Source organism: Rhinolophus ferrumequinum, chromosome 9, assembly GCF_004115265.2.
Source record: "Rhinolophus ferrumequinum isolate MPI-CBG mRhiFer1 chromosome 9, mRhiFer1_v1.p, whole genome shotgun sequence".
Lineage (NCBI taxonomy): Eukaryota > Metazoa > Chordata > Mammalia > Chiroptera > Rhinolophidae > Rhinolophus > Rhinolophus ferrumequinum.
Window position 1 is genome coordinate 25,119,509 of NC_046292.1, and position 23,727 is coordinate 25,143,235.

General features: G+C 53.7%; 1 protein-coding gene across 7 annotated transcripts; it reads left to right on the top strand.

Annotated features, from left to right (window-relative positions):
* The first annotated feature begins 735 nt into the window (after window positions 1-735).
* MAP7D1 (MAP7 domain containing 1) lies at window positions 736-23,504 on the top strand. Of its 7 annotated transcripts, XM_033114097.1 has the most exons (19): window positions 867-1,204; window positions 13,233-13,583; window positions 13,771-13,839; window positions 14,363-14,526; window positions 15,314-15,428; window positions 16,122-16,220; window positions 16,853-16,963; window positions 18,158-18,280; window positions 18,377-18,546; window positions 18,648-18,793; window positions 19,334-19,662; window positions 19,978-20,155; window positions 20,251-20,389; window positions 20,515-20,619; window positions 20,900-20,953; window positions 21,121-21,163; window positions 21,265-21,355; window positions 21,472-21,665; window positions 21,877-23,504. In XM_033114097.1, exons 1-19 carry the CDS (start codon window positions 1,159-1,161, stop codon window positions 21,885-21,887), a joined length of 2,538 nt encoding a protein of 845 aa, XP_032969988.1. In that variant the 5' UTR covers window positions 867-1,158; the 3' UTR covers window positions 21,888-23,504. The 7 variants fall into 7 exon arrangements, with proteins under 7 accessions (XP_032969991.1, XP_032969987.1, XP_032969986.1 ...); XM_033114096.1 differs by having other exon boundaries at window positions 865-1,204; window positions 18,158-18,546; window positions 20,005-20,155; XM_033114095.1 differs by having other exon boundaries at window positions 866-1,204; window positions 18,158-18,546.
* Window positions 23,505-23,727: the final 223 nt, after the last annotated feature.

Here is a 23,727-nt window from a genome sequence, read left to right on the forward strand (position 1 = left end):
CTCTCTGCCCAGGCTGCGCCTGCCTTGGCTGTAGGCCCCACCTCAGCTGGCACTAACAGGGGACTGGGGGATCCACTCTAGGGGCCTGGGAAGCGGGGCTATTTGGGGGAGGGGTGTCAGAAGGGGCTCAGCCCCTTCTTCAATAGGCCACAAGGGGAGAAAATCCTTCCGAGGAGACTGAAGGGGTCCTCTGATGGGGGCGGGAAGGTTCAGGGCCAGGACCACCCAGTTTGGAGCCAGGAGGGACCCAACAGATTAGAGACCTGCGTAAAGCAGCGGGGCAGGCCTGTAATTACCCCAGAAGAGCAGAGAAGACACCAACCATAGGATACTGGAGGAAGGGCTGCAGCGAGGCTCCCGGGCCTCTCCCAATCCCAACCATGACCAGAGGAGAAAAAGCCTAGCCCTTTTAGGGGTCTCCTTGTGACCCTCCTTCAGGTTTACCGACGTTCTCCGGACGGATTTTATTTGAGGTGGGTTTGGGAAGCAACTTAGACTTGAAGCTGCTGCCAAGGTCTCAGAGCCGGAGCTCCCAGGCTCCAGGGTGGGATGGGGGCTCCCAGCCCCGCTCCCCCTACTGCCCCCAGTCCTAGCGGCGGGTGAGTCACCAGAGCGCTCCCTACATAGCCCTCTCGCGCGGCGGCGCGTACCAACGCGCGGCCGCAGGGGGACGCAGCTCGACGGCGGGGGTCCTCCTAGAGCGGTGGTCGTCCCTCAGCGGCCACCGCAGGACAGGAGTCCGGAGGCTCGAGGCCCAGGCTCCAGGGCGGGGGCGGGACGGGCGGGTCAGGCGCGCAGTGGCTGGGTCCCGGACGCTGCGGGGGTGGCCCTCCCTGCGTCCCACTTGGTACGCGCCAGCAGAGAGGCCAGGCCCAGCCCGGGCGGTACAATAGGGTTGGGCCGCGGCCGGGTCTGGGCCGGCGCCGGGAAGGGAGGAGGATCGCGGCCGGAGCCGACAGACCCTGGGCGGCCGGCAGACTCTGAGACTCGCAGGCCACCAGCCGAAACATCCTCTATCTTCCGCGGAGCTTCCCGGCCTCCGAGTCGTTGTCCGCTGGGCCGGGCCGGGCGTGATGCGCCGCGGGACCCCTGGCCTGGCCGCTGGCCGCCGCCGCCGCCGCCACTGAGACCCCAAGGTCCCCCTGTGACGCCGCAGCCATGGAGAGCGGCCCACATGCCGAGCCGGGTGCTGGAGCACCCCCAGGTATGCCGGGAGCCATGCAGAGGCGAGATGGGAGGAGGTCAAGGGGTCTCCAGGAGGCCGAGGATAAAGCTGGGACACTGGGCGGGGACCCTCCCCCGCCGTGCCCTCTGACCACTTGAAGTTTAAAAATAAAGGCTGCGGCGGCGGCGGCAGCTCTGGGCCACCGACGCATCTTCTGACAGCTGCCCCTTCCCCCAATTTGGGCGCCGGGGTGCACTGGGCGGCGGGATCCGCGGGGATCTGGAGTTGTCGGGTGACCCTTCCGCCCCCGCCTCGTGCCACCTCGACTTCCCCGCCCCCATCTCCCTTCCTATTCACCCAGGCCCTGAAGATCCTCTTCTACTGAGCCAGGGAGTCTGTCCTCCTTCCTATCCCCGGTGGCCACGTGTGACCCCAGCCTGAATGTATGTGTTGGGGGTACAGATTCTTAGGCCTGGAGCCCTGCATACCGAAGTCTAGGCCCTAGTACCCTCCACGCCCAGGCCGGGGCTCAGACCTCGCCCCCACTCCATCCCTCCAGCTGCCGCGCAAAGGGCCTGTTGCTGCTGTGGGCCGGCTAAGAGGGGAGGGGAGGGGAGGAGAGGGGGAGGTCTCTTGCCGCCGCTGCCAAGTAACCCGGCGGATAAAGGCAAGGGGGAGGGGGAGGCGGCATTGTTTGGGGCGAGGGCGGGAGCTGGGGAGTGGGCCGCTTCCCCCGCAGCCAGGCCTACTCCGGAGCCCACCCAGCCCGATTTGGGGAGGAAGGGGACAGAAGTAAATCTGCTTACCCCGCCCGCCCTCCTTTTCAGGCTCTCTGGGCCTGAGTCTTCCCCTGGAGAATGAAGTGAAGGCTCAAGGCCGGCACTCCGGGGACCTGCCACATCATTCCTCAGCTTGAGGCTTTGGATGCCTACCCCCTTACACACACACACACACACACACACACACACACACACACACACACACTCATATTCTCCCCCCCCCCCCCCTTCTCCCCACCAACCACCAGCGCCCAGGACTTCTGCAAATCCTATTCGGATCTGGGAGCAGCTGATGAGGGGGTGGGGACAGATTTCTGGTTGGGCCTGGTGTCGGAGGGAGGGATTTCTTTTTTTTTTTCTTCTTGGAAGGGGAGGGAAGAAGGTGATAACTGAGGACCCAAGTTCTTTTCCCACTGACTCAGGGGGGAGGTGGCCCCATCCCCACACCTCCATAGAGTCCTACAGCCTAATCCCTGTCACCTCCCTGGCCCCTGGGGCGTGGACCCAGGATGATACAGTGTCTGTGGGTGTGGAGAGCCCAGGACAAGGTGGGGCCACTTGGCTGTGGGTGGGCTCCTCCCCATGCCAGTGTGGGTGCTTCGAGGGGACGGTGTGGGTGTGGGAGTTGGAGGACGCAGAGGGGAAGCTATTAGACTGGTGTGGTTTGGGAGGTTTGTAGGCTGTGCTGGAACAAGGGCACATGGGTCTGTCTTGGCTCTGCTGAACCTGAGGGAGGCCCAGACTGAGTCCATTCCATCTAGTTATAGGCCCTTTGTACCTGAGGGTCACTGGTGTGTACAGGACCTGCATGGAGGTGGTGACTGGGCCATAGATGATGGCCTTAGAGGCTCGCTGCTTTATAATTAGGGCACTTGAGTGGGATGTCCGGACTGAGTATGAGGCATGGGTGGGATGCTTGGCTGTACTGGGGAGCCTGTATATAGAATTCTTGTTGGGAAGACTGTTCTATACACAGGGATTTAGATGGAGTTACATGAGAACCTGGATCATAATGGTCCCTGGTCCTTATATAGAAATCGAAGGTGACAGAGGTCCCCTCCGAGCCAAAGGCTTCCTAGGAATAAAGGTCCTGGCCACTGTATGTGCCCTGTGAGAATTTGAGGCATAGCTCTGAGACTGAGTCCGCATGACATGATCCCTGTCCTCTTTGCAATCCTTTTGCACACTGAGCATTAACAAAAGGTAGCATGGAGTAGAAGACAAGTGTGGCACTTGCCTTTGGGTCAGAAAACCAGGATGGAAATCTCAGTAAGCCATTTACTGGCTACTGGACGGGAGCACGTGACTTACCTCCTCCAGACACAATTCATGCCCCTGAAAAATGGAGGCAGTGTTATCCATCTTGGTGGTTAATGTGAGGGTTAGAGATGAGGTACCTAAAGGATCCTGACAGACACCCTCAGTATAGTGTTATTACCATTATTATAGCTATGATCATTGGAACTGGTGCCAGCAGGGAAATACCAAATATGAACTGGGAGAGGCGAGGGCAGGAATTGAGAGTCAGTTTGCTCAAGAATGTAGGCTTTGGAATCAGAGTTTAAGTCTCTGTTTCATAAGTTATTACTGTGTGACCTCAGGTAAGTTACTTAAGCTAAGTCTTAAGTTTTCCCATTTATAAAATGAGAATAATGCTAGAAATTATCTTATAGAGACATTGGGTTCATTAAATTAGATGAACCCATAATACACTTAGACTGGGCCCTGGCATGTAGTTAGTGCTCAATAAACACTAGCTATTTGTCTTTTGTCATTGTTATTTTTTTCTTTTTTAATTTTTTATTTTATTTTCATGGTGTTGTTTTTTATTTTATTTGTCATTATTATTATTTGTAATTCCTTTAGAGGCCTGAGGAGGAGGTGCGATTAATTAGGAGATAAATGTGGGACAGAGAGCAAGGAGAATGGGAGTTCTAGACAGACATAAGCCAGGGTATAGTGGGGCAGTGGGAGTAGGACAGAGATGCAGGAGATGGGTATAGCCAGCCATTCAGCACACCCTTGCTGATGAGCACCATGTGCCAACTTGGTGTTGGTTGTGCAGAGGGCAGAGAAGTGAATCTGACAGAGTCCTTACCCTGGGGGAGCTGCTGGCCCAGTGGGGGAGGTGGATTTGTTTACTGCAGCGAAACCCGGGTATAATGGTGACAGAGTGAACAGAGGGTTCTGCTCCGGGAAGGCTTCACAGAGGAGGAGGCATTTGAGGTAGACCTGAAAGGATGAGTAGAAGTTGGTCAGACTGGCACAATGGTCCACGTCTCTGCATACAGCAACCAGCCTGGCTGGCACCTCCCACTCACAGCTTCCTCCCTCCTTAGGCTGGTGGGCCCAGTAATGAGGTCTCTAATGAGCCCCTACTGTGCAGTCATGCATATGCAAACAAGGAGGAAGGGGCACCAAGCCAGTTCACCCCCCCCACACACACCTTCCCCTTAGGATGGGCTTCAGCTGTTGGTGGGGCAGGGCTAAGGGAGGGGGAAAGGAGCTGAAAGCAGGGCCCAGACTAGAAGTGGTGGCACTTGAGGGAGCTCAGGGCAGATCTCAGGTTTGACCTAGGCTGGAAGTTAGGCCGCAAGCAGCTCGGAGCCATGTCCTTGGATCCCTGCTGGGCCATGGAGCCAGTGAGGAAGCCAAGGAGCCAGGCCCAGATAATGCAGCTTTGTTGGCAGTGTCAGCTCTGCCTGGCACCCTGGGCACAGTCTTCAGTGTCTCCTCCATCACCTCTCAGCTGCAGCTCTGTCCTGAGGGGAGCAAAGAGCATGGTAGGGAGTAGAGGACATGGTGTCACTGCGCCCATCAGCACTCCTCACCACTTGTAAGAACAGATGTGGGCCAGGAATAGACAGACTCCTTGGTGAACCAACTTACTTCCCACTCCTGTTTATTAAGGGCCTTCTCTGTGCCAGGCACAATGCTCAGCGTGTCACATGCATTGTCTCATTTGATCCTCAAAACAATAGCTTAAGTAGGGACTAGTATTATCCCCATTTTACAAATGAGGCTCCGAGAGGCAAAGTCACTTGCCTAAAGTCACACAGCTAGGAACTGGCAGGAGCAGGATTTGAACCTAGGGTCATCTAACTCTAAAGCCTGTGCACCAAATTTCTATGCTGAATTGTCACGACCAAGTCAGCTGGTGACAGAGTCTGGCCCACGCCCCTTGCAGGACTGATCTTCTGTGGGCATCTTGGTCTTGGGCATGCCATGATTTTTTTTCTCAGACTGGCTCTGAGCAAGTCAGACCAGAAGGAGGCCCTGGACCCAGGTCGTGGTGACAGTCCAGCCAATGGGTCATCCTTAGGCCTTGGCCAGAGGCTGGGCCTCTGCCCTCAACATGTATGCCTCAGCGTGGACAGCTCTGTGGGGGCTGAGGGAGGGCCGTGGTGGGGCCTGGGCTGCGGGATGGGGTCATTTCCTGCCGCCTAAAATAACAGGAAGTGGGTGCTCCTGATTGGAGGCTGGGAACAATGGCCGCCAACACGGCCAGAGAGCTCCTTCAGATCTGCAATTTCAGTTGCGTTCCCGGCTTTATCACTCACAGAGGCCCAGAGGCCCGAGTGCCCTGCTGTCAAGAGCCAGTGCCCTAAGTTCTGAGGACTGCTGGAGCAGACTGCCCCTCTCCTAGTTCACTCCCTCTCACAGCTGGTTCAGCTGGGAGTAATGCTGCCCCCAAGGGCCCCCTCTGTCCCAACCCCACAATCAGACGTCCCCCAGTGTTTGTCCTTCCTGCCTACCCCCCATCCTCCTAGCAGCTCTCTCCAGGAGAGGACCCCAGGGGGCTGCCCCCTTTGGGTAGCAGAGTGAAGGTACAAACTGACAAATTGGTTTCTTGTCCAAACGCCAGCTTTGCTACTCACCAGCTGTGTGACTTAAGCAAGCATCTTAATCTCTCTGAATATGTTTTCTCATTTGTAAAATGGGGTAATAATCTCTACCTCATAGGATTGTGGTGAAGATGAAATGGCCTGATGTGTTTAAAGTGTTTAGTTGTGACTGACACACATTAGCTGTTGCTGCTGTTCACTGCACTTTCCCTGGGACCAGGTAGAGGAGCACCCAGAGGGGCAAGGCAAAAGGGACCTGGATGAGACTGTATAAATATGCTGGGGACATTGTGTCTCTGAGTGCTGTGTGTGTCTCTGAGGCACACAGACAGGATGCCTGGCTCCGTGTGTGTGTGTGTGTGTGTGTGTCTATCTAAGGATATGTATGTATGTGTGTTTCTGTATAGAGCTCCCAATCCCAGCGAGTCTGTTTCCTGTGTGTGAGAGAGGAATGTATCTCATCTCTCGCCATTGTGAGGGCTCTGTCCACACTGGGTGTTTCTGTCTTTCTGTGGTGTGTACTCTGTCTCTCTGTGTGTCTTTGTCCCTTTGTCTGCCTCAGTCTTCATTTGTCTGGTCCAGCGCCACCACGTAAAGGGCTTCTGTGACAGCCAGGAGGGCTCTGGCAAGAGGTGCTGATTTCTGTCCCCTTTCCTCTCTCTGCCTCATGCTTCTGCCTCCCCATGCTCCCCACTCAGGAGTGCTGTCTGTGTACTCCCTCCTCTCCAGCCAGCTCTCCCTAGGCACTCCCTTGCTCTGCCCCCTGCAGGAGGACCACTCTTCCCCACCCTGGCCCAGGTGCCTCCCTTCCTCCTCCTGGTGGCCAGCCTGGACAGGAGCCTGCCCTCCCTGCATTCCTGTACTCTGAGCTCAGTGCCTGCAGGCCCCACCTGCACCCTTCACCATCATGGGGGAAACCTCCCTGAGGGAACCACCAAATCACTTCCTTCTTCAGGAAACAGGCAGGAGCTTTGGGGAGGGGTGATGTGATGTCTACCAGAAATAGTGTGACATAAGGGTTTTGTCATCAGGCAGCCTTGGGTTCATACCCTACCTCTGACACTGACATGAGCAATGTGCTTAACCTGTCTGAGTAAGTTTTCTCACCTGTGAAACAGGGGCCATTCAACGTACTTTCCCTTTAGGACTGTCATAGGAATTAAATGAGATGAGGGAAAGTGCTTCAATAAATTAGTTTGCCTCCCTCCCTGGGCTTGAGAGCTGGCAGGGCACACACAGGGCTCTGATATGATCAAGACATTTAGGATTAGAGAGGTGAGGCTTTGGAGCAGCTTGGGGTTTGACTATGTTCTGGGTAGGTAGCTTTCCACAACCCATCCATCCATCTATCCAGGTGTTCATTAAACAGACATAGAACTCCTACTCTGTGCCGGGCAGGTACAGAGGTTGCAAGAAGGATTAAAACCCAGTCTCTTCTCTCCAGGAGCTCTCATACTGGCAGGGAGGCAAATAGAAAAGCCAGACTGAGTTATCAGTGTTGGGGAATGTTTGACCCAGCAGCAGTTGTTGGGGTGGGAGGAGAGAGGGACGAGAGGAAAGGACTGCCAGCTCCCAGAGGGTGGAGAAGGGCAGTAATGTGACAGGCCCTCTGAGGGACTTGGCCTGGATCTTTCTGCAGAGCCAGGCAGGTACACTCCCTCTTGGGGCTCTTGAGAAGACAGGACTTATGGACCCTACCACCAATTCCTGCACCTTTGCCTTGCTAATACTCTTGTGCCAAGAAATAAATACAAACTATCTGTCGCTTATCCAGTTCTTAACAAATACTTCTGGTAGATAGCAATGTAGCAAAATAAAACTAAGTGGCTAAAACCTCACAATTTAACACAAACAAAAAATAAAATGATCACATTCCACGATTGAAAATGGGAAGAATCAGAAATTGGTTTAACCATATCACATAGATAACTAACCAAGGAATTCATTTGGCTTAATAAAATTTGTTCCAGATAACACTGTCCCAATGACATTTTGTCAGTGTTGGCATAATTCTAAGGAAAATATTTGTATTCCAGGTCAATAGTCCGCCAGGTCAAAAAAAAGAGTTCCAAGTGTCTGTTTTGTCTCTCGAGAAATCTTTCTTGTTGAGCTGCTGGAGTAAACACTCATTATTATTTTTATTAACTTCTACCTTAGTCTAGGAAGCTGCCCAAACTCAACTGAGATAGAGTTGTTTTGCTTCCCTTTAAGTGCTTATCCCTTTGCAATAAATTGCCACGTGGATTCACTCTTTGTCAGAGTAAAAATCTCTTTCTCTAGGCACCTGCTTCAGGCGAGGGTGGCTTCTAGTACGGCACTTGATTCTCATTCAACAGCACTTTGTGACTGTCTCCACGTACCTGGCAGTGTGGTAGCTGCTGGTGAGGCAGCAGCGAGCAAAGCAGACGTGGCCAAGCCCTTGTAGGGCTTCCTCACAGTCTAGTAGGAGGCTGACAATTACAAAACAACAACAACAACAACAACAACAACACACACACGCGGAAATTTAAACTTGTAACAGTCAAGTGCTCCAGAGAGGCCAGGGAAGGCTTCCCCGAGGAAATGGTGACTGAGCTAGGACATGAAGGGTAAATGGGAGTTATCGAATAAAGAGGCGAACGAGCCTGTGCAAAGGCCTCGTGGCTGGAGGGATCGTGGATGGTTATCAGAATTAGAAGGTCAGTGTGGCTGGTGTGCAGAGAGCAAGCAGGTAACGTGGAGGAGAGGAGAGTCGCGAGGTGGGGAGTGGGGTGGGGATAGGGACTTCAGACTAGGCCAGACTTGAGCTTGTGTTCAAGAATGGTATCTTTATCTTCATAGCAATGAGGAGCCACTGAGAGGTTTCAAGTGGAGAAGAGTACGATGCTCAAATTTGCATTTGGAAACAGTGACTCTGGCTGCTCCATGGAGAGCAGAGTGAGGATGGGTGGGGGGAGAGTGCTAGGAGGACTTCGCGATCATCCAGGTAAAAGAGATGCTGATGATGTCTGCTAGGGTGGAGTTCATTGGGTTACTCGTTCAACAGATGGTTGTGGAGCACCTGTGCGCCAGCCTCTGTGGGCCTTCGAGATAGAAGAGCTAACAAAATAGACAAAAATGTGTTCCCTCATGGAGATTATCTTCTGCCAACGGGAAAGAGTGTTAAAATGGTGTTAATGCTTGTGGAGAAAAACAGAGTGGGAAAGAAGAAAATATAAGTGGAAAGGGGAAGGAGAGTTCAATTGCAGTTTGTAATTTTCAATAGGGGGTCAGGTAAGGCGTCTTTGAGAAGTGACATTCGGGTAAAGACCTGAATTTGGCGAGGGAATGAGGCATGCAGAGTCTGCGGCCGAGAATTCTCAGCAGAGGGAACCGTGAATGCAAAGCCCTGAGGCAGAAATGTGCCTGGCACATTTAAGGAACAGTGGCTGGAAGAGAGTGAGCAGGGTTGAAGAGGAGGAGTAGATGAGGCCTCAGAAGTAATGGACTGGAGAGGGAGGGTCCAGAGGACCTTGGAGGAGGCAGTTGTGATGCCTTTGATTTTTCCTCCCCCGGAGATGGGGCATCTTTGGAGGATTTTGTCAGAGGAGTGACTTGATCTGATTTATTTTTGAACAGAATCATGTGCTTCTATGTTGAGAAAAGACTAAAAGGTAACAAAGAATGGCAGCGGGGGTCTTTTTATAAGGGCCAGTAGTGGCTGAACCAAGATATTAGAAGTGGAAATAGTGAAAGTGCTTGGGTTCAGAATATATTTTATACATTGAGCCAAAAAGATTTACGGAGAGATTAGATACGGGGTGTGAGATAAGAGTCTAAAATGATTCCAAGGGTTTTGGCCTGAGAAAGTGGCAGGACAGGGTTGTCATTGACTGAGATGGAGAAAATGGGGGGGGGGAGGAGGGGCATCATTTTGGGGAGAGAAGATTGGGAACTCAGTTTTGGATGTGTTAAATTTGGGGTTTCTGTAAGACTTCCAGGAGTATCAAGTAGGGAGTTGTATGAGCGAAACTGGAACTCAAGGGAGAGGTCTGGACTGGAGAAGCCAATTTGGTTGTCATCAGCAGTGATGGTGTTTAAAGCCATGAGTCTGGATGAGATCACCAAGGAAATGCACGTAGACAGAAAAGAGATGAGGTCCTCCACTGAGCCCTGGGGCACTGGGCGCTGAGCTGTTAGCAAGTTAAGAGGGGAGGGATCAGCAAAGAAGACTGAAAAGGTAGAAGGAAAACCAGGGAAGCATGTTGGCTTCAAAGCCAAGTAAAGAAAGTATTCAAGGAGCACCAAAGGATCAACTACCGTGTTCTTCCAAAAATAACACCCGGTCTTACATTAATTTTTGCTCCAAAAGACGCATTAGGGCTTATGTTCAGGGGATGTCATCCTGAAAAATCATGCTAGGACTTATTTTCCGGTGAGGTCTTATTTTCAGGGGAACACGGTAAGTCAAACGTGCCTGACAGGTGAGCAAGACAAGGACAGAAATGCCTGCTGGGTTTGGCAAAATGGAAGTCATTGGTGACCTTGAGGAGCAGAGTCATGAAGCAATGGGGGTGAAGGCCTGACCCACATGGGTTCTTGTGGCAGAGATGGGGAGAAGTGGACAGATTCTTTTGGGCAGATGCCTGAGATAACTTACCTATTCACCATTGGTCTCAACAACTTGGTGAGGAAACTGAGGCTCAGACAAGTTCAGGGCTGGCCCAAGGACCCACAGCAGAGCTGGTATTCTCCACTCAGGCCTGAAGCCAAAGTCCTTTCCACCCCACTGCCTCGGATGCCCAGGCACAGGTCCTTCCTGCCATCACTCCCCTCCCTCCTCCCACACAGCTCATCAGGACATTCACTGTTTTACCTGGTGGGTGTGATTTGCCTAGGTCTAGACAAACACCCGCCTACCAGTTTTCCTTACAACACCTGCAGCACGCACAGGTGCAACGGGAATAGCAATAAACAGGCTTCACCCTTAGCTTTCAAGCTTAGGACTTACACATCTAGGCCTTGTGGCCCCAGACAGTCCTGGGTTGTAATGCTGCCATGTACTAGTTCTGTGACCCTGGCAAATCACTCAATGGAATAAGCTGTGATTGTCTCATCTGTATAATGGGGATAAGAATCTCTACTTCTCGAAGTTCATATAAGGATGCAGAATGAGGATACGAAAGGTCTAGCTCAGCTCCTGGTACATAGTAAGCACTCACTGAATAGTTGCCACTACAGTAAGTCCTCACCTAATGTCATTGGTAGTTTCTGTGACTTTTAAGCAAAACAACATATAGTGAAACCAATTTTACGACAAGCTAATTGATATAAACAAGAGTTAAGTTCCTACGGGATCTCATCAACATTATAACGAAATGACGTTATTCAAGGATCTGCTGTAGTTTTATTGCCGATTGGACTTGGAAAGGAGTTTGCCGGTGGCCGGGAAATAGACTAGCAGTGAGCAGGCAGCTTTCTGGAGCTGGTATGGAGAGAGCTGGATGGACTGGCATGGAGCCTAGGTGCTGGAGGAATTGGAGGGGCCTTTGGGGAGACAGGGCCTCAGCTGAGGCTCTTGCCTGGAGCCCAGAAGCTGGAAGGGAAGAAATGACGGGAAAATAGGGTGAGCCTCAGATAACTTCATTGCATAACATGTTACCTCATACTGACTTAAACAGAGGCAGTAGGGTATGATGAGTAAGACCATGGGCTCTGGTGACAGATGCTGGGTTCGAGTCCAACCTCTGTCACTTACCAGCTGAGTGACCTCAAATTACTTTACTTAATCTCTTTTTGCTTTACTTTCTTCATCTGTATGAAAGAGGTATTTATAGTGCCTCCTTCATAAGTACTGTCAGTGAGAATTAAAACTAATATGTGTAAAATGCTTTGAACATTGGAAGCTATCTGGAAATATGTAACTGTTAATGGTTTTGTTATCACTAACGCTCATTACAGTACTGTGAGGTGGGTACTATCTGCATTTCATTGAAGAAGAGTTGTGGCACAGAGAGGGTCTGTAACTAGCCTAAGGTCACACAGTTGGTGGGGAAGCCAGAATTCACATTCAAATAGCCTGCCTTCAGAGCCCATCCTCAACCACCGGACATCTGACTCCCCGAAAAAGGTGCTCAGTCCCAAAGATCACTCCTTGGGGGTGTCCTGTCCCTGCATACACATTGTCGCCCACAGGGATGGGGAGTTTGCCACCTCCTGAGAGGGCCAGAGTTCCCAGAGCAGAGGGCCCAGTATGGTGGAGGCACCAAGAGCAAAACCATGCTTCCCTGGATTCATCTTCCCATGGACCCTGGTTCTGCTCCCTAAGCCCAGATCAGGGCCTGTGTATGTCCCCACTGGTCCCCTTAGTGCCCAGAGGGCAGTAGCAGATGGCACCAGGCCTCAACATGCAGACGCTTCTCTTTGGCAGCTTCATGAGACCCACAGGGAAAGGGAGGGGCGCGTTGTTTCCTGGCACATAAATTGTGCCTGGCACTTTACTGACATCTCTATTAGCCTGAGATCATTGCCCCCCTTTTACAGATATGAAAACTGAGGCTTAGCATAGTTGACTGGCTTGCTTAAGGTTATAGGCTGGGGTGGGGCAGGCCTTTCCCGTCTTGGGATGGTGACATCAGAATTGGTGACATCTGACTGACACCGAGGCCTGTCTTTCAGCTGCCCCATAGTGTACATGTGCTTTCAGGTGTGCATACACACATACATACCAAATCATGTGGCTTCCTTACTTGGCTCTTCGGTATCTTTTACCAGGACCCTGAAACACTAATGTTGTAAAAGAAGAAAGCTGAGCGTGGTTGGGAAAGTAAAAAAGAGATTACAAAATGGACATAGCTGGTTATCCACCCCACTGGAAATCCTAATTGTGCCCATGCTTATGTCCTTCCTCTTGGGCAATCCCATGTGCCCAGCACTGGCGCCCTCTGAGCACCAGACTTAGGGTTGGGCACTGTGACCCTGAGGTAAAGCAGGAAGGTGAGGGAGGCAGACGTAGAAACCAAGCATTACCATTTGGTGCACCATAAGTACTACAAACTTTTTCTATGTTCCCTATATACCTTGCTTCCTTCTGCCCCTTTGCAAACTCTCTTCTCTTCACCAGAGCCCTCTCCTCCTGGCTTTGCCAACTGTAGCTCATCCTTTAGATCTCGGCTTGGTTACTTCTTCAGGGAGCCCCCAAATGTAGGTTAACCATTTCTGCTGTGTTACCCCCAGACGTAGTACTTATTCTATACTGTAATTGCCTAGCTGTTTGTCTGCCCTGCTAGAGGGTGGGACCATGGCTATTTTCTCACCATTATATCATTAGTGTCTGTCTGGAACAGGGCCTGGCACAAAGAAGGAGCTCAATGAACATGTTACGTGAATGAATGAATGTCAGTTGGACAAGGGAGAGAGCTATGTGTTGAACTGATGGTGCAAGTATACTGTCTGACTCTCTCCTCTCTTGTGTTGGTCTTCCAGCTGTGGCAGCCAGGACCCCCCCAGAGCCAAGACCTTCTCCAGAAGGTGACCCCTTCCCGCCGCCACCACCACCACCAACGTCAGCCCTCGTCCCTGACACTCCCCCAGACACCCCTCCCGCCATGAAGAATGCCACTAGCTCTAAGCAGCTCCCACTGGAACCAGAGAGCCTCTCAGGGCCGGTCGGGCATAGACCAGCCCCCCAGCATGAAGAGTCCCCTTTCTCAGAAGCGAAGATCAGGGGACCCACCCCACCAGCCACAGGCCCACGGGATTCCAGGCCTACTCGAAGGAGCAGCCAGCCATCTCCAACAGCAATGCCAGCCTCGGATAGCCCTTCCGCCAAGCAAGGTGTGTGTGATTTCCCCAGTCCTGGGCCAACACCCTTTGGTTCCGGGTCCCAGCCCTGGGTGATGCCACCGGAGGGAATCCCTTTGCCCAGGAGGAGATGGGTTAAGGCCTGAGGGGAAGGCGCTGAGGCTGACTCTCCTTTGGAGGAGCCACTTGACCTAAGTCTATTCTTGTTTCCTCTACAAAGATGTGAAGAAGGCAGGAGAGAGACACAAGCTGGCAAAGGAGCGGCGAGAAGAGCGGGCCAAGTACCTGGGTGAGTGTTCAGGAAGCATCATGATCTTCACCATCATCACCATCACCCTATTAATGACATTAACACTTCTGGAACACGTAATTATGTGCACTGTGCTAAGTGTAGTACACACGCTATCCCCGTTAATCCTCTCGACCCATTCTGAGGATGAGGAAACAAGCTCAGAGAGATGAAATTGTTTGCCTGAGCCCCTACCTGAGGTTCAGACCCAGAAACTTGTGCTCTTAATCGCAATACGTGAAAATCCGGCCAGCAGGCCCCAGAGTCAGACAGGGATCTGGCACCAAAGAATTCATTTTTCCTTCAGTGTCGAGTGACCATGCCGCTAGTGGGGGACAAACAGGCCTCCCGTTCTGAGGCCTGAGCCCGTCTTCAGGAAGCCCTTTAATTTGAGGTGGGAGTCTGACAGCGGAGGCACCTCCCTGCCAAGCAGGCAGGAGAAAGGCCCACCCAGGGCTGGGGTAACAGGGAAGGCCCACCCCATGCAGGCCCCCTCACACCCTCTGGGACGCCTTTCCCACAGCGGCCAAGAAGGCAGTGTGGCTGGAGAAGGAGGAGAAGGCCAAGGCACTGCGGGAGAAGCAGCTCCAGGAGCGCCGTCGGCGGCTGGAGGAGCAGCGGCTCAAAGCCGAGCAGCGCCGAGCGGCCCTGGAGGAGCGGCAGCGGCAGAAGCTCGAGAAAAACAAGGTATGTTGGTGCTGACTTCTGACTGCAGATGCATGGATCTGCATTCCTGTGTGTGTGCACGTCTCTACACTGGCTCAGTATGTACACACCTCTGTGTTCACACCTCTGAGTCACCTCTGTCTACATGGTCGTATCTGCGTTCTCATCTCCAGCTGGGACCCTGTGGGTACTATATCTGGGCATCTGTGCAACTGCAGACATATTTGGGGCAGTACGTGCTGGCTGGGCACCTGTAACTGTGAGCTGTTAGTACAAGTATTTGTATGTGTGCCTGTGCCTGTGTGTGTGTGTGTGTGTCTGTGTGTGTTTGTATGCAGCGATGAGTCTGTGTGAGTGTGTTGAGTTCCATGACGTGAGAAGAGCCCTGGCTTGAGCACCAATGAGGAAATGAAGGAAAAGGTGGTCTGGCTCTGCCCCACAGTAACCTCAGGCTAAAAGGAACACATAGCCCCAAGGTCAGGACCCTCAGTGCCAGGGGGACATGGTCCCACCTGGGTGCCGCAGACAGGGAAAAATCCCACCCCCATCCTCTGAGAAATAGCTCCTACACCCAGGAAATGACTCAAGTACAGTGAAAAGCTCCCCAGGAACAAGTTGAAAGGGATTTATTGCAAATGGTCCTTAATCATAGCAAGGGTTTGGTAACCTTGGTTATCTACAGTGAGTCAGGGAAAACTTCTGCGGGTGGGGGCATTGTCACAAGTGCAAGAGGGGCCTTTCTCCCAGGTATGATAAACGATTCTGAGCCCAGATTCCCCTTCTCCCTCCCTCCCCCCATCCCCACCAGGAGCGCTATGAAGCAGCCATCCAGCGGTCAGTGAAGAAGACGTGGGCCGAAATCCGGCAGCAGCGCTGGTCCTGGGCAGGGGCCCTGCACCACAGCTCCCCGGGACATAAGACCAGTGAGTGGGCTGAAGGGGCTGGTGGGCGGGTGGGTGAGGCTGGGAGCTGAGGAATGGGGGAAGGGAGAAGCATCAGTGCAAGGACTGACAGCTCCCTGCAGGAGGTATGCCTTGCTTCATGTGACTTGTGTCTTTTGGAATGGTCTGTAAACCAAATTGTCCCTTCCCAAGGACTTCCACTATTAAGTCAGAGATGGATTCTCTTCATTTGATTTGCTCGTCAAACCTGTCATTTTATGTTTAGCCTTCTTTGCTCCTGTCAATTACTACTAGTTGATGATACATAAAAGAGGACCTTAATGTCCTATAGACAGACATAGGATATTTAAAGAAAACTATCACCCCCTTATGTACCTGCCTTGCAAGGTAGATTTTTGTCTCTGAGTTTTCTTCATGTAGGGCCATCATGGATTTTGGTCTGATTCTTTGCTGGCATGTATGTACCACTGTGTTTGGATATCTTTATGTCATAGCAAGGATTAGTATTTCTAGCTGTGTATCTTTTTGGTATATGTGCTCATGGATCTGGCTGTTGTGTATCTTAACCTGTGTTTGCCTTGGTGTGCTTGTGGCCTTGTGGACCTCCGTGAGGGTTCCCAAGTCAGACAGAATTGGGTTAGGATCCCAGCTCTGGCACTTGTGGTGTGACCTCTAATCTCTCGATGTTTCTCACTTTCTTCATCTGTAAAACGGGCATAACACGACTACTTGCCTCCGAGGTTGTAGGTAGATGTTTGGGAGGATCAAGTGAGGTAACATGTGTGTGGTGCCCAGCACAATGCCTGGTACATGGTAAGCATCCAACAAATGTTACAAATACCATGATGAAGTGGCTTCGATGTGTTTGTGGCTGTGTGCATCTGGGTCTGACACATTGTCTGTTATTGTTCGTGTTTCTCTATCTGTGCATGTCTGCACACACATGCATGCAAAAGTACCTATCACTCTATATGCTTGTGCCTGCATGTCTTTATGTGTCCGTGTGAAGATGTGGATTTGTGTGAAGGACTGTGACTATGGGTTCTTCTGTTTAGGAACGTCTCTGCATTTGTCCCAGTAAGTGGGAGTTGTAGCCATAGCACCTTGGCTGGGCAGTGTCAGCAAGTGCCAACATTGGGTGGTTATGGGAGAGGGGTTGCAGCGCCCGGCCCTAGAGAATGGCTTCCTGGCCAAGAAGGCTGTAGTTTCTCTAGTTTTATTCCATCTCCTTCCTCTGTTCCTTCTCCGTCGGCTCCCCCAATCCAGGTTGTCCCTGGTTACCTACCCACCCCCCTCCCAGAGCCAAGTCTGCCTCTTCCTCCCCCTCCTAGCCTGCCCACTCCTCCCTCTCCCACCCTACCCACAGAGCATCCTGCATGGAAGGCCTCAGTGCCCCCCCTGGCTCCTTCTGGCCCGGCCCTAATGCCGTGTCTTTTCCCCTCCAGGTGGGAGCAGGTGCTCCGTGTCGGCAGTAAACCTGCCCAAACACGTGGACTCTATAATCAACAAGCGGCTCTCAAAGTCCTCTGCTACGCTCTGGAACTCCCCCAGTAGAAGTAAGAGAAGGCCCAGCCCTGCTCTTTCCAGAGCCCCTTGTAGCCCCCACCAAGTCTCCTCCAGAGCTCAGCAAGAACCCCAGATCCCCGGAGCCCTTACGTAGTCCAGGTCTCCAGTCCCACTTTACCCCACCCCAGGCTCTACACCCCTAGGGGGAGCCGGCATTTGGGTCTGGACTCTGAGGACAGAGATGTGCCCTGCAGGGGAGAGAACAGAGACAAAGGGCAGAGAGCAGGCAGAGAGAGCCTGGCGAGGGCCTCAAAAGCCAGTGGGGGTGGAAATGGGCAGGCAGCCTCATCTCCAACCACAGCCAGCTGGCGTAGGCCAGCCTTAGGCAGGTGGCCTTGCCCCCGAGTACCAGACTGGCCTGAGTGCTGTGTGTGTGGAGGGGGCCCCTTATTCTGGCTCCATCCTGGAGGGCCCATGCAATCCTGCCCTCTCTGCCTTCAGAGCCCCAGCCATGGCCTTGGCTGGCTCCAGAGTTGTGGCCAACCAGGGTGGCATGGCCCTTGTGTTCCCACCATGCCCTGATGCTCTCATGTGAAGGGGCCATGGTAGGAGTTATTTATAAATTTCTCCAGCTTTTATTTAGTTGCTTTGTTGCCTAGCAACCAAATCAGCTGCTATACTAACCCCACCTGACTGAGGCTTAAAAATAACACAGCAGCTGAGGGGACAGGCAGAGCACTGTGGCCCAGGGCAGCCAGACTGCCTAGCAGCCTCTTCCTGGCATGGGATGCCTAAAAGTTGGGACTCTCCTGAGTCAGAGGGGCACAAGGACCCTCACCGTCCCAAATCCATGGGGTCACGCCTTCCCAGGCCAGCTGTCTAATAGCAGGAGCAGCAGGGCCTTACAGTGGGACACGAGAGGGTGCAGTCGGTCTTCCACCAACCACGGGTGGCTCCTTCCTATGCGCACAGTTCAGATCCCTCTCACTTGGGGCCGTGGTAGGAGGGAACCCTCAAGTTACTGCAGGATGTTGTTGCCCTGGGAAATGTCTTGTTGCGTGGGTCTGCAGTGAGGATCAGACGCCCAGAGCACACAAGTGTGGCCCTGGGGTGATTGGGGGAGAGCACCCTGGGGGAGACGCCTTGGGTTTGGCATGGGGATTGTACCTGGCCGTCCCTCTTTGCCTCCGCCTGTCTCCTGCGGCACCCTTTGGTGATCGGCTCCTCCTGGCATTCTCCCCTAGATCGCAGCTTGCAGCTGAGCGCATGGGAGAGCAGCATCGTGGACCGTCTCATGACGCCCACCCTCTCCTTCCTGGCACGGAGTCGCAGTGCGGTCACACTGCCCCGCAATGGCCGGGACCAGGGTAGGGGCGTTGGCCCTGGGAGAGCCCCCAACAGGGGCCGGGCAGGGGCCAGCCTCGCATGTGGGCCACACCCCGACCGCACTCATCCCTCCGCAGCCGTGCCGGTGTGCCCGCGCTCGGCCTCCGCCAGCCCTCTTACACCGCCATGCAGCGCCCCCCGCAGCAGCGTGCACCGCTGTGCCCCCTCCGGGGATCGCGGGGAGCGCCGCAAGCCCAGCGCTGTGGGCAGCCCCGCCCCGGTCCGCCGCCGGCCCGAGGCCTCACTGGTAAGTGGCCAAGCAGGTGTGGACAGGGAGCTCGGCCGGGAACACGGACGCCCCTGAACTCTGCTCCCTGCTTCCCCACTCTACTTCCCCTTCCTCACCAGGTGCAGAAAAAGGAGAAGAAGGACAAGGAGCGGGAAAATGAGAAGGAGAAGAGTGCCCTGGCCCGGGAGCGCAGCCTGAAGAAACGTCAGTCGCTGCCGGCCTCTCCGCGCCAGCGCCTCTCTACTGGCGGGGCCTTTGAGCTCAGGTGGACATGGCCTGCATGTCACCAGGCCATTCATTCATTCACAAATATCTGTTGGGCACCTACCTCTAGAATGAAAACATGAGGGCAGATTTTTAAAATGTTTTTGATTGTTTCGATCACTGAAATACCCTAGCACCTAGAACAGTGCCTGGCATCTGATAAGCACTCAACCAATACCTGTAGAATGAAGGAACGGAACTGCCAGATACTGTGCTGGATGCTGAGGACATTTTGATGAGCTAAATCAGGCCTTATTCTTGCTCTTATTAATCTTACTATTAATAGCTATTGGGGAGACAAATATTAATCAAAGGATCACAAATGAATATTTAATTACAAACTGAGACATATGCTCTAAAAGGAAATACTGTGGTTCTGTGAGAACATATAAGGTGTGTGGGGGGGTGCAGTTCTCCACAGACCTAGTCTTTGGGGGGGAAGAGGGACAGTTTCCTGAGGAAATGACAAGCCCAGCGAGTGTGTATGAGTGTGTGTGGACACTCTGTGCCCTCCAAGCCTAACTCTTCCCTTTTCTCTCAGTCCCAAATCCAAGGCCCGGCCATCCTCTCCCTCCACATCCTGGCATAGGCCTGCCTCTCCCTGCCCCAGCCCAGCGCCCAGCCATGCTCTGCCCCCAAAACCACCATCTCCCCGAGGCACCACTGCATCACCCAAGGGGCGGGTTCGGAGGAAGGATGAGACAAAGGAGAGCCCCGGTGTGACAGGACCCGAGGACAAGAACCAGAGCAAGGGCAAGGCCAGTGACGAGAAGGAGCCCACAGCCCCAGCCTCACCAGCACCTTCACCTGTGCCCTCACCCACCCCAGCCCAGCCCCAGAAGGAGCAGCCCACAGCCGAGATCCCTGCAGGTGGGCATGGAGAGAGGAGACTGAGAGGTGGGCAGGGTGAGAGAAGCCAGCTTTGCCTGTGTAGGGTAGGTGGTCAGCAGTGTGGACCTAGAGATGCCTGGGGACTGGGTGTTGGGAGACAGGAAGCGGAGGCCCCTGCCCTCAGCTGGTGGAGGCCCAGAACGCAGGCCAGAGAGGAGGACCTCACCACCCTAAGCTGAAGGCAGAAGTTGGGTGGGTGGGTCACCCTGAGGTCCAGGAAGCACAGGGCATGCGGGGGTGCTGGAGGTGCCTGAGCTGGTGTGTGCTTACTTCTGGGCCTGGATCCCACTCCAGATACTGCTGTCCTGACTTCACCCCCAGCCCCTGCTCCCCCGGCAACCCCTAGCAAACCTATGGCGGGCACCACAGACCGAGAAGAGGCTACTCGGCTCCTGGCTGAGAAGCGGCGCCAGGCCCGGGAACAGCGGGAGCGTGAGGAACAGGAGCGAAAGCTACAGGCAGAAAGAGACAAGTGAGTGCCCCCTCAGTCCCTGAGAGTGCGGGAAGGGGCCCATGTGGGGGCTGCTGAAGAAGTACAGGACTGAGCCCGAGTTTCCCGTCTCCCAGGAGAATGCGAGAGGAACAGCTGGCACGGGAGGCTGAGGCCCGGGCAGAGAGGGAGGCAGAGGCCCGGAGGCGGGAGGAGCAGGAGGCTCGAGAGAAGGCACAGGCTGAGCAGGAGGAGCAGGAGCGGCTGCAGAAGCAGGTGCCCGGGCAGGGAGGGGTGGTCAGGGCTGGTTGGGCACCGGTGCCTCTTGCTGGCGGGCCACGGGTTGGCCCAGAGGGAAGGCTGGAGTTCAGCTGCTTAAAGGTCTCTGGGCTCTTTGGCAGAAAGAGGAAGCAGAAGCTCGGTCCCGAGAAGAAGCGGAACGCCAGCGTCTGGAGCGGGAAAAGCACTTCCAGCGGGAGGAGCAAGAGCGGCAAGAGCGCAAAAAGGTAGCAGAGCAGGAGGGGGGAGCTTCTGTGGGCAGGATGCAGGTGGGTAGGGCCATCTATTGGGGTAGGTCCCTGCTTCAGTTAATGGCATTAGCAGGGCTCGGGAGTGGGCCCTGCGTGGTCTTGTAAAGGGTAGGACGAGGAGGAGGTGGGTGAGTTCTGGTTCCTGGCCTGGAAGGAACTGGTGCAAGCTGGAAGGGCCTTAAGACTCCAGGACCAGGGTGGAGGGTTTAGGATTAGGGGAGGGCTTGAGCCTAACTGATGTGGGGCCTCCAAACAGCGTCTGGAGGAGATCATGAAGAGGACTCGGAAGTCAGAAGCTGCTGAAACAAAGGTCAGGACTTCCCAAAGGGAAGATGGGGCCGGGTGAGGATAGGAGGCTGGGGGAAGGAGGCTGTGGCAGGCTGCCCAGGGCCTGGCTGGGGGAGGGAAGAATTCAGCACCTCAGTTGGGTGGGACCAGATATCCCTTGAGTATGACTGCTCTTCCTTCTCAAAGCAGAAGCTGGACAGAAAGGAGGCAAACGCCAACAATTCCAGCCCAGGTAAAGGCCGTTCCCCTCATCTCCATCCCCTTGACCACCCCATCCTCATACCTCCTCTTCTCACCAGCCAGCAACTGATGGCCATTCCTTCCCTGTAACAGACCCTGTCAAAACCGGAGAGTCTCGGCCCTCAGTGCTGCAGAAGGAGGCTGTGCAGAAAGAGGACCTGGCCCCCCAGGAGCCTCAGTGGAGGTACCAGCTCCCAATCCCGGGGGCCCTGAGCCAGCAATCAGAGGCAGACTGGAGATGTGGGATGCCTGGGCTGTCCTGGGATTGAGGTGCCTAAGTGTTGGCCCCTGTACCCACAGCCTGCCAAGCAAGGAGTCACCGGGGTCCCTGGTGAATGGCCTGCAGCCTCTCCCAGCACACCAGGAGAATGGCTTCTCCCCCAAGGGACCCTCTGGGGACAAGAGTCTGGGCCGAACGCCAGAGGCACTTCTGCCCTTCGCAGAGGCAGAAGCCTTCCTCAAGAAAGCTGTGGTGCAGCCCCCGCAGGTCACAGGTGAGGATCCTTGACTCCTGGACCCTTAGCCTCCCTCCCCGCCCCCAGCAGCCTTCCCAGGCCTTCCCAGGACTCCCCAGCCCTGCCCTCTCTTCCAGCTCTACCAGAGGCCCTCTCACACTCCACCCTGAAGCCCCCATCCCTCCACCTCAGCTGGCTGGGCTTGGAGGCATGGTTTGCCTGAATGTTTCCCTTCCCGCTTTTTCCCCAGAAGTCCTTTAAGGGGTTGCCTTGGATCCAGGCACAGCTATGAGGGCTCCTTGCGTCATCTGCCAGGATGTCTGGAAAAGAAAGAGACAGAACAAAGCCGGAAGTGGCCTGGGCCCCTGGGGGTGGGTCCTCTCTGTTATTTTTAATCTGCACCTTATAGACTGTTCTCTTTGGCTGGAGCCAGACCCTGCTCCTCAATGCATTCGTGTGCTCACACGCGCAGACACCCCCTCCCCCAATACACACACATACACTCACAGCCTCTCTGGTCTCCTCCCTTGAGGAAGGGCCGCCTGTAGTATTTGCCTTGGTTTGGTGGGGTACAGTGGATGTGAATACTGTAAATAGCTTGCGCTCAGACTCCTCTGCGTGGAGGGGGTGGGTGCAGGAGGTAGACCCTCCCAAGACTCCCAGGGGAGATCTTCCTCTCTATTTAACTGTAACTGAGGGGGAACCCAGGTCTGGGGATGGGGGCACCTTGGGCCACAGGATGCTGGTTGCTTTAGGGGTACCCATGCCCCTTGCCCTTGCCTGGAATCAGTGTTACTGCATCTGATCAAACTTCTCCAGAAATAAAATGAGAATAATTCTGCCAGTCCTGTCTATCCCTGGGGCTGGCGGTGGGGGTGGGAGCAGTTGACCTCCCGAATTTTAAGAACTTTAGGAGACAGGGCCTGGGGATATCTACCCCAGCCTAGTACTAGTCCTGGACCTCCTGCCTGTGGTCTTCCAGTTTAACCATGAATTCACTCACTTATTCATTCAACAAATATGGTTGCACCTACTCTGTACCAAGCAGTGGGTTACATGCTGGGAATGCAGTAGTAGGAAAAGATGCAGCCTCTGTTCTCAGGGAGTTTACAGCCTAGCAGGTGAGTGTCATAGACACTGAGTTGCCAACTCAACATCCATTCCCATTGCCCCTTCCTCATTCCAAACAGAATCCTGATTTTGGTCAGGTGGCCATCTTCCTCCTGGATCCCACCCTGTGCTTGATCGGAGATGGATCCTACCCTCGGGTGAATCATGATTGTAATGAGCCAAAAATGGTGGTCCCAAAGCCCTCATGTGTGATTGGTTTAAGTATGGGTACATGACACAATTCCAGCTAGCAGATATAAAGAAAAGACTCTTGGGCTTCTAGGAGAGACTTCCTTCCTTTTGAAAAACATACCTTGGTGGTAGCCAGCCTTGAAGTTGACCTCCCATTGTCCCCCGTTTCCTAGTGTTCACACCCTGTGTAGTCCCTTCCATGTTACAGCAGGGTTGGGCTGATGACTGACAGAATACAGCAGAAGTAATGGTGGGTCATGTCCAAGATTCCATCATAAAAGACACTGCAGCTTCTGTCTTGGCTGCTCTCACTCTTGGACAAATCCTTCTGGAGGAAGGCTGTAGCTACATCACCGATAGCCTTATGGAGAGGCCCTATCGAGGGACTCAAGCCTCCTGCCAACAGCCACATGAAAAAGCTTGGAAGCAGATTCTCCAGCCCCAGTTAAGCCTTCAGATGACTCCGGCCCTGATAACCTCATGAGAGACCCTCTGCTAGAACCAACCAGCTAAGCCACACCTGGGTTTCTAACGCTCGGAAACTGTGAGATAATAAATGTTGTTTTAAACTGCTAAGTTTTGTGATAATTTGTTATACAGCAAGAGTTAACTAAGACACATAACGACAAAACCCTGCTTGTGTGATACAGGGTTCAACTATGCTGAATTACTGCATCATCCTGCTAACCGACCTGAGGACAATATCAAAGGTGGCAGAGCAGCAAGAAGGGGAGAACCTAGATCCTCGAGAACTTCACTGAAATAATCAACCCCAAAAGCAGTCCTACCACTAGACAAC

What these genes read in the sequence shown, in the direction of transcription:
- MAP7D1 (XM_033114095.1), top strand. Translation starts at nt 1,159, where the DNA reads ATGGAGAGCGGCCCACATGCCGAGCCGGGTGCTGGAGCACCCCCAG. An exon ending in CACAGCCGAGATCCCTGCAG is followed by an intron (nt 19,663 to 19,977) that starts GTGGGCATGGAG and finishes ATCCCACTCCAG; the next exon opens with ATACTGCTGTCCTGACTTCA. An exon ending in CCCCAGGAGCCTCAGTGGAG is followed by an intron (nt 21,356 to 21,471) that starts GTACCAGCTCCC and finishes CTGTACCCACAG; the next exon opens with CCTGCCAAGCAAGGAGTCAC.